The 9,506-nt window shown below is 35.8% G+C and overlaps 2 protein-coding genes across 2 annotated transcripts; both read left to right on the top strand.

Annotated features, from left to right (window-relative positions):
• Positions 1-6,185: 6,185 nt before the first annotated feature.
• Positions 6,186-6,851, top strand: LOC145591939 (uncharacterized protein At4g02000-like). Its single transcript, XM_081648420.1, has 2 exons — positions 6,186-6,243; positions 6,328-6,851. Exons 1-2 carry the CDS (start codon positions 6,186-6,188, stop codon positions 6,849-6,851), a joined length of 582 nt encoding a protein of 193 aa, XP_081504546.1.
• Positions 6,852-7,605: 754 nt separating this feature from the next.
• Positions 7,606-8,732, top strand: LOC145591938 (uncharacterized). Its single transcript, XM_081648419.1, has 2 exons — positions 7,606-8,158; positions 8,272-8,732. Exons 1-2 carry the CDS (start codon positions 7,606-7,608, stop codon positions 8,730-8,732), a joined length of 1,014 nt encoding a protein of 337 aa, XP_081504545.1.
• The last annotated feature ends 774 nt before the right edge of the window (positions 8,733-9,506 follow it).

Here is a 9,506-nt window from a genome sequence, read left to right as displayed (position 1 = left end):
GTAAACACAAACCCCAAAAAAAAGGAATGAAAGAAAAAATGAAGAAGAAGAAGAAGGTAGAAACATATACTGGTATATGGCATTCATGTTGATAAAATGATTTCAAGGCTTCATATACTATATTTGGAAAAATGTGCAGGTCCAATAATCTGAATTTTCTAGCTACTATCATCATGTGCATAGTTTATAGTTGTGTGAATTATGGTATAATTAGTAAAATAAATGAATTATAGTTGGCATTCATGTTGATAAAATGAATTATAGTTGCAGGACCAAGTCGATAATCAAGTAGCATTGAAAGACATTAAGTATAATTAGAGATGGAAACCTTCTCAACACACTAATTACACCTCGCACGTATTAGTGGCGAAGGTCATCTCAATCATTTTCGGGTCCATGTTCTAGTAAAATAAATTGGGCCTTAATACAGAGTATACAATTTTATCAAATCTTAATAAACTTAGTCTTTAAATTTTCAAAGTAACAATATCTCATGTCATATTACTCGTAGTATATTACAAGTTTTAAAGTTTATATAACAATACTCATTTGTTATACGTACTTGCTTAAGATTAACATTCCATAATCCTTAAGCCAATTTTACATACCATTGAAATATTCTTTCTTAATATGTATTTTAAAACTATATAATTAGATGTAACTAATTATCATAGCAATTATTCAATTAGTAGGCCCAATAAAAATATCAAGTATTTTCTTTTTTTGAGTTCACATAAATTTAAAATAATAAGTAATAAAACAGCAAAAAATAATTATTTTTACAAAATAACTGGAAAATATAAACTCTAATTGAATTTCTTTGGAAAAAGAACACTAATTGAAGAATCAAAGAACTATAATGTAGTATTAAAATTTATTTATTTTGGGTTCAAACCAAACTTGAATATCGCAGTATAGTGTGGTATGTACAACTAATTGTGAAGAAAAATGGAGAAAATAGTAGTAAAAGCTAATTGCAATACAAATTCACAAACACAAAGAACTAAGTAATTGTAATAACACCTTCCATGGCCTCAAACACAAATCCACAAACACAACAGCAAAAACTTCAAATTAAATTAACAAAAGACAAGGGGAGAGAGAAACCTAGACACATATGGCTTAGTGCATACCACCTCTAAACCCAACAACATAGATCAGAGAAGAACCCATGAATATTCTTGCCTAAATTATACTCTCTTTTCATTGTTTTTCATTTAGGCAGTTGGGTTTGTTTCCTGTTTAATACTATGGGTATTAAAACTGGAAACTATATAGCTAATATCTTTGGATTTTAGCGTTTCTTTGGAATTCATTACACTCAATTGCTCTTTCTGGGCCAATATCTTTCCAAAACATAGCTAATTAAAGAATCTGCTACCCGATTTACATGATCTTGAGGGATAAAAATTGTGTATTTTTATTTTCTTCCCTAATTTTGAAAAATAATAAAAAAAAAAACAACAACAACAAAAATTTCATAAAGAATTCTCAGAAACGAAAATTAGTTGTATACCTTGAATAGAAATTTGAGCAATCCGACATGCAACACGAATATGGGGAAAACGCAGCCTGAAGTTCGAGCAAATACCCACTAAATTTATCGCAGCCTGAAGAAATTCGAGCAACTACCCACTAAATTTATCGCCGCCTGAAGAAGTTCGAGCAACCAGCCACCTCCGTTCTGAACATCGAGCAACTAGCCACCGCCTGAATGCCGTCTTCGTCACTACGTTCCTCTCACAATTTTTAAGTATTTTTTTTAGTAATTTATGGCCTCAAAATTTTGAGAATTGGGGAAATGGAGAATTTGAGGTTTTTACAGATTGCTAAAGTGAATTGGGGGAAAAGTGAATTGGGTAAAATGGTAGTACACAAGTGTGAGAAAATGGTAGTACAGATTAGAGTTCTTTTACATTTCCATTTTTCTTTTCAATTTTTTTTTAAAATTTTTGGCCTAAGAATTGGAACACGTGTATGGCTTAAAAGATATGGGAAAAAAAGTAGAGGGAAGCTGAAAATTTTCCGCGCGTCTTTTAATTTTTCATTACATACCGTTGCATTAGCTTCCCTTTTTTATTGAAATAGCTAGCCTAATGCAACGGTTTGTTAGAGCCGTTGTATTAGCTCTACCTCTCAAAACATTAGTGTTGAATCAGTTGTATTAGTCTACTCTATTGCAACGGCTATTACAATACCGTTGTATTAGCCTTTATCAGGTCATTGCATTTGGTCAAAAATGTAGTAGTGAATTAAGAACTAAAATGCACTTGATAATGTAAAACCTTCTATGACCCACCAACCAATTTATTGTCAGCCACCACCTTACCCGACCCACCAATCAATTCAATATCAGCCACCACCTACCTTGATAACGCAAAACCCCAATCAACTCGCAACAACTTGCGACCATAAACAGAGAAAAACCAAGATTTTAATGGTTCGAGCTTTCGTGCACCGTATTGCATCGGAGTTGGGGTTGGAAAACAAAGTGATGTGACGAATAGGATAGTTGTAAATATAGGAAGAAGACAACAGAGAAGGGGTTAATCGAGCGTCAGCCGAAATTTTTAGCATCAGGCTTTGAGGGATGAAGGTAGAAGAGAAAGGACTAAGGGTTTCAAAGGAGGGAAGAAATGCGTGAGAGGATGAGGAAATGAAGAGGGGAAGTTATTTGACTATTTTAGAATGACGGCTATCTTTTTTCTTAAGAGGAAAGAGGAGTTAGGGTTAGAATTTTGGGCCTCTTAGTATTTTAGATTTTTATTGTTATTTTTATTTTTTAAAAAATAATGTTGAACATATGGAACGGTTAACTAAGAGGAGCGATCTATATTGTAAGTGTAAAATTTGGAAATATCAAATAGAACGGTTAAATAAGAAATGCGTTCTATGTAATAAAATCACAATTTAATAAAATAAATAAAATAAATCAAATAGAACGGTTAATTAAGATAGGCGTTCTATATAATTCTAGAGATCGCATATCTAAGTTAACCGTTCTATATTTTGCGATCTCTAATCTAGTTTTTGGTGTAGTGGCTCACGGAAGATTAAGAATTTTGTGAAAATACTGAATCGAATATTACCATAATACTGCCCGCAACTCAAGAAGTTGCGCTGGCATGGTGCGTGCAAACCAAATGGTTGCGCATGACATCGAGCGCGATCTTCTGTGTTGCTTTTAAATTTCATAAAAATATGGAATCGAATCTTACCATAATACCGCGCGCAAGATAATTAGTTGCGCTGCCTTTAGCAGCACATCGAAATCACTTATGCGCAGTAGGCGTGCGACTTCGTGAGATGCGCGCAACACCTGCTGTAGCAGAATGTTCAAAACCCTAAACGCACCTATTCCCTATAAATAGGGGTTTAATACATAGCTTTGAACACACAGAAATTAACCTCAAAAGCTGGCAAAAACTTTGTGAACTTGTGTACTAATCACCCTCTTGTCCTAAACATTCATCACTTTTATTACTTGTCCTTATGGTGGAGGTTCCAGAACAAGGAGTCCATAAGTGTTGTAAATGAAGATCAAGCAAGGAAAATTGGTAAAATCCCGAGCACTTAGATCAATCACCATTTCTTTTATTGTTTATATAACCTTTAATCAATTAGTGTTTTTTATCATTTAAAACGGACTTTAATTAATTAATTCACATAGTGTTCTTTCGTTAATCAAGACTAGAATCTGATAACTAATTGTTTGTTTTATAACCTAAGCCAAGGAAAATCTTTTTTTATTTTTGTTCTTTCATGAATATTGATTAAATAAGAATAACGACTTTTGCAATGTAATTCCTATATGATTGACGTGTTTAAATAAAATCAACTAACTTAGTTTTAGGTTTCATGTTGCATATATTGTTTGGTAATGAAATTGTGGAAAAGGAAGAGCTAGTAGAGGCCGCCATAGGGCTAGAATAACGATTCTCCCCTAAAGGTAACGTTAATTTAGTACCATCGCTCCCGAACTCATTTATGGTATAACTAGACCAATTTGGGCATGGGTAAACTTATGATTCAAGCTAAATATCCCTTGAACTCTACTTGGGAGAAAGACATGAACGAGGTTTATGAGTTTTCCTAAAACTCATTGGTGACTCCCTATTAGTTTCTTACAAAAAAGCGTAAATGATAGAATCAACCCTAATTCAAGGTCTCCCAAACAGTTAGGAATTCAAATCCTAATACACCCTAAAAGTGTAAAGTCTTAGGCTTTTAAAGGGTCTTAGGCATAGAGGAGAAGGATCTCCTACGATGGGCACACCCTCTTTACAGGTGTGTTAACCTTAGGGAACGTGCCCACGAATACAATTGAGCACCCCGGTTGCGTCGGAATTTCGTTTACAAGTCAGTGAATTTGCTTCAAGACACACCGTACTCTTCCTCTTTTGTGAGATCAATTTTTCGATCTTGCTTGTTACATTTTATACTATTGCTTTAGATTTCTCTTTTATTTACAACAACCTATACCACTTTGTGAACCAAACATCCCGTAGTTAAATTCTTGCATGCTCGCTTTGAATGAAAATTATCTTGTCTAGGATTATTCGGCTTTTACGTAAATTGGATTAATCTCGTAGGTAATTTGTAAGCTGTAAAGTGTTAGCGATAGTCGAGTTTGGCTAGTATTTGTGGCTTTGACTCATCTTCAAAGTCTCCGCCGGAGAAATTAAAGTCAAGAAGAATTACATTAGGCTTATTACATTAACACTAATTTTAGTTGCATTAGCTAGTGTATTAGACAGTGTTGTGCGGACTCATTTCTATCATTCACTTGCTGCCTTAAATTCTGCTTTATTCCTAGTCGTGCCAATCCCAAACAAAGGTGGAGACATTGCCAAAGTTGACACCAACAATTCAAGATTGTAAACTTACTGAAAATTCTGCATAGAAAATATATTTAGAATTGATAATTAGACCTCGAAGCTGCCTTAAATCTCTCAAAAAAAAAAAAAAAAAAAAAAAAAAAAGGAAGACAATAAAACTTTTCGGGACGCATCATACTTTTCTGGTTTCGTTAAAACGTTTGACATTTTTTGGCACCTTATGCAATTGATATGCCCGTGTTCTTGTATGATGTACTAGGAGGATTCTTCATATTATCTTTTCCATATGTAGATGCTTGCCCTTTCCCCTGAAATAGCATTAATTTGTTCTTAGGTTATTATACGAGTACCATAAAACGAAAGTGTCCGGATAAATACGTAATCAAATACAAGTAAATAATTAATACCATCATTTCATAACATTTCTTAACATATACTATGATGTGGATTGAAGAAAAAAAGATTAAAATTTTTATTGCTTTCTTTGATTTTTATTTGAGCCATCTACTAAGTTGTGAACTTGTGGAGATTGACTGTCATCAATCCGAAAGTTATGCATTTATACTATATATTAAACTAATCACTAGAGTACTAAACTTTTTATTTTTTCTTGTTTTTTCTTATAAAATAACATGTTAAAAAGTTAATAATAAAAACTTACAATAATTTATGAATATATTTTAAATAACATATCTAACAAGAGATTTTTAATGGTAGACATTAAATGATTCAATTTTTTTCAAAAAAATGTTATATAAGTCAGTTCATTTAAACTAATGTTATTTTAATTAACTTTTATTATTTTCATGTCTTATTTTTAAGCATCCGTTTGCATGTGGCAAAAACTAGTGATTAATAAAATTACCGTTAGATTATATTATTAGGACTAGTTGGTTAGGATTTCGTAGTTATAGATCCTAATATTTATTTTTTGTAAAGTAAAATTGGGATTATTGTTAAGATTTATTTTATCTTTTAACTAATTTTTGGCCCCGTGCAATACACACATTCATAATAATAAGATTCATTAGTAATGATAGTCAATCGAAATGAAGTTAATTGAAATTAAATGACTTAAATATGTAACAATTTTTTTTCTTTTTAAAAAGAAATTGAATTTATTTAATGTCTACCCTTAAAATTGAATTTATTTTAATGTCTACCCTTAAAATCCTTATATATATATATATATATATATATATATATATATATATATATATATATATATATATATATATAAAACTCCCACGAAAGAAAGGGCGAAACTCCTTGAAAGAAAGACCGTTTCTCCGTCTCGAACGATTGCGCTACGCTTGATTTTCTTGATTGAGCGTGATCCCTTCGACAATGGCTGCCGACGAGTTAGCAATCCAATGCTCCTCTCTTCGACTTGAGGAGGAGGATGGTGATTTGATTGATGCTAGAGACATTGAATGTACGGAATCGAATGACAAAATTGATCTCTTGCTCGTTGGTTGATTGTGCACAGAACGCCCATACAATGTTGAAGCGTTTAAAAGAACAATGTTAAAGGTTTGGTCCCCTGCTCATGATCTGATAATTAGAGTAATTAGCCCTAATCTTTATGCTTTTCAATTCTTCCATTGGAAGGATAGGGAAAAGGTCTTAAAAGGGAGACCATGGTGTTGGGAAAATAATCTACTTATTCTTAATGAAATCGATGGAAACGAACAACCTAATAAAGTGAAGCTTATTCATTCACCCTTCTGGGTGAGGATTTTGAACCTACCTTTTAATTGTCGAACTGATGCCTATGCAAAAGCCCTAACTTCTAATTTAGGGGAGGTTATGGAAATAGAGGAAGATACTTTGGCACTAAACAGATATCGTAGGGTTAGAGTCTTGATCAATGTGGAAAAACCTTTGCGACGTTACCAGTGGATTAAAGACAAAAAGGGGGAGAAAGTGAAGATTGAATTTAAATATGAACACCTCCCTTTTTTCTGTTTTGGTTGTGGAACTATTGGTCACTCTGAGCGTGTTGTGTGGTGATATCGGAGGAGGAAAAATTGAAGAAACTGGGATAGGGGGACTTTTTTGAAAGCTTCTCCAAGGAGAGGTTTCAACAAGATGAGTGAAGAGGTGTCTCAGATAATGCAGGGTAGGCGTTAATTGTTTATTACAAAGGACAATGATGCTGAAAGGGGTGAGGAGCGTAGGGAGGAGGTTGATGTGGGTAGGAAGGGGATTGAGGGGGCTGTGGTGGAGAAAGCTTTTTGTGAGATTAGGGAGCAAATAATGTATGCACTATGAGAAAGGGTAGCGAAAATTTGCTGTTAGGGGCTGATGGGGGAGATGAAAATGTGAGTCCTGATGAGAGTGGGAAGGTGAATATTTCTGACACTATTTGCGAGACTTCTTCACAGCTTTCTTTGATAGTAGTGGGCAGTAACTCCTCTGTGCATAATATTCGTTTTGCTATTGGTTCTTCAATTCCTCCTACTCAGGGTAAGAAGAAAAAGAAAGTCGTTAGGTACTCTGGGAAGTCAAATGGTGTACAAGGGGATGGTGAGGGGCAGTTGTTAAATGGGGTTGGGATAGAGGGAAAGATGATGGAGGAGGATGGGGTGGGCTTCAAAGTGATGATGTTTGATGGTAAAAGGAAATCGGGGCTGCTGAAAGAGGATTTGGGGAATCAGTTGGATGGTGAGGGAATTAAAAAACACAGAAGCTTGTATGATACCTCGGGTTGGGGCAATTCAACTCAAGTAGCGGATATTGGCAATGACCAATCCCGCGAAGGGCAATGACAATATTAGCTTGGAACTGCAATGGGCTTGGCAACCCATTGACAGTTCATGCCCTCCTAGATTGGTGTTGGAGAGATAGGCCGGAGTTGGTTTTTGTATTAGAGTCAATAATTGATGCTCAACGCTTGGAGAGGGTTCGTAATTGGTGTGGTTTCTCGAATGGGCTATGTCTTAGCAACAATGGACTGTCTGGTGGCTTGGGGCTGTGGTGGAGAGACTTAAATGTGAGTGTGTGCTCTTACTCTACACATCACATTGAAGTAAACGTTTGTGATAGAGATAATATTCCCCTTTGGAAGGCCGTGGGTGTTTATGGATGGGTTGACACAGTGCTAAAGTACAAGACTTGGGAGTTACTAAGAAATTTAAAGAGGGGTTCCAACATTCATATGCTTTGTTTTGGTGATTTTAACGAGATAGTAGGAATGAATGAGAAGAGTGGAGGTACGATGCGTAAAGAGCGATTGATGGATGCCTTTCGAAATATGTTGGATGAGTGTGGTTTCAGGGACTTGGGATATAAGGTATGCATTTACATATGGCAGCATGGTAATTCGGTTGAGGCCTTAGTTAGAGATCGTTTAGATAGAATGTTGCGGATTCCGGTTGGTGCTCCTTATTTCAATGCTCTGATGTGATCCATTTACTATTGTGTCACTCAGACCATGCACCTATTCTTCTAAAGTTTGGAGATAGAAATGAGCTGGATAAGAAGAAAAAGGTGTTCCACTTTGAGGCTTTGTGGTTGTCAAACGATGAATGCAGCAAGGTGGTTGATGATGCTTGGAGTGCAAGGGCTACTACGCCCATGACAGACCGAATTAAGGGGCTGGAAGAGAGGCTCACCTCCTGGGAGGAGAGAACGTTTGGGGGGATGAAGAAAATAATAAAAAATGCTGAGACAAAATTGTGTGAGCTGCAGGGTGGCCGTTTGCATGCTATTTCTCTTCAACAATGCCATGAAGTGAGCAATGAGTTAAAGGAGTTGAGACGCTTGGAGGAATCCTATTGGTTTGCTGGATCAAGGGCGAATGAGTTACGTGATGGTGATAAATATACAAAGTATTTCCATCACAAAAGCGAGTTAGAGGAGACAAAAAAATACAATTATGGGTCTAATTGATGAAGGTGGGGAGTAACAGACCTCACCGACAGCCATGGATGCGACCATTGCTCGGTATTTCGAGGGTCTCTTTACTTCTGATCAACCGAGTGAGTTTGATGAGGCTTTGTTAGGCATCGACAATCTTGTTTCGGATGAGATGAATATGGCTCTTGAGAGTGAACCTACGGGGGAAGAGATAAAAAAAATGCGTTATTCCAAATGCATCCTAATAAGGCGCCGGGACCGGACGAACTTCATGCTTTCTTTTTCCAGAAATTTTGGGGCTTGGTTGGGAATGACATTATTAATTATGTTAAAGCGTGGTGGCGTGGAGAGGTGGACCTTCATGAGGTGAACCGCACTTGTATTGTTCTCATCCCAAAATGTAACGAGCCAAAGGAGATGTCGGAATTTCGACCTATAAGTTTATGCAATGTGTTGTACAAAATTATCTCGAAAACCCTTGCAAATAAATAAAAACCATTTCTTGGCTCGGTTATCTCAGTGAATCAAAGCGCTTTTGTCCCGAATAGGCTTATCTCTGATAATGCGCTTGTTGCTTTTGAGATTTTCCACTCGATGAAGAGAAAAGGGGAGGGAAAGGAGGGCTCGATTGTGCTTAAATTGGACATGAGCAAGGCTTATGATAGAGTTGAGTGGAGGTTCCTCGAGAAGGTGATGCTTAGAATGGGGTTTCGAGTCGCGTGGATTGATCGGGTTATGAAGTGCTTGGAAAGTGTTTCTTTCTGTTTTAAGTACAATGGGGCTATTTCGGGCTCTTTGATTCCATCT

The sequence above is a fragment of the Chenopodium album genome, chromosome 18 (genome assembly GCF_948465745.1).
Source record: "Chenopodium album chromosome 18, dcCheAlbu1.1, whole genome shotgun sequence".
NCBI classification, from domain to species: domain Eukaryota; kingdom Viridiplantae; phylum Streptophyta; class Magnoliopsida; order Caryophyllales; family Amaranthaceae; genus Chenopodium; species Chenopodium album.
The sequence above is the reverse complement of the archived record's forward strand: the minus strand, read 5'-3'. Positions and strand labels throughout refer to the sequence as shown.

Excerpts from the sequence above, each read along its gene's own strand:
- LOC145591938 (XM_081648419.1), top strand. The coding sequence starts at position 7,606 with ATGACAATATTAGCTTGGAACTGCAATGGGCTTGGCAACCCATTGACA. Across the intron at positions 8,159-8,271 it reads CATTTACATATGGCAGCATG|ACCATGCACCTATTCTTCTA; the intron begins GTAATTCGGTTG and ends TGTGTCACTCAG.
- LOC145591939 (XM_081648420.1), top strand. The coding sequence starts at position 6,186 with ATGGCTGCCGACGAGTTAGCAATCCAATGCTCCTCTCTTCGACTTGAG. Across the intron at positions 6,244-6,327 it reads TCGACTTGAGGAGGAGGATG|AACGCCCATACAATGTTGAA; the intron begins GTGATTTGATTG and ends GATTGTGCACAG.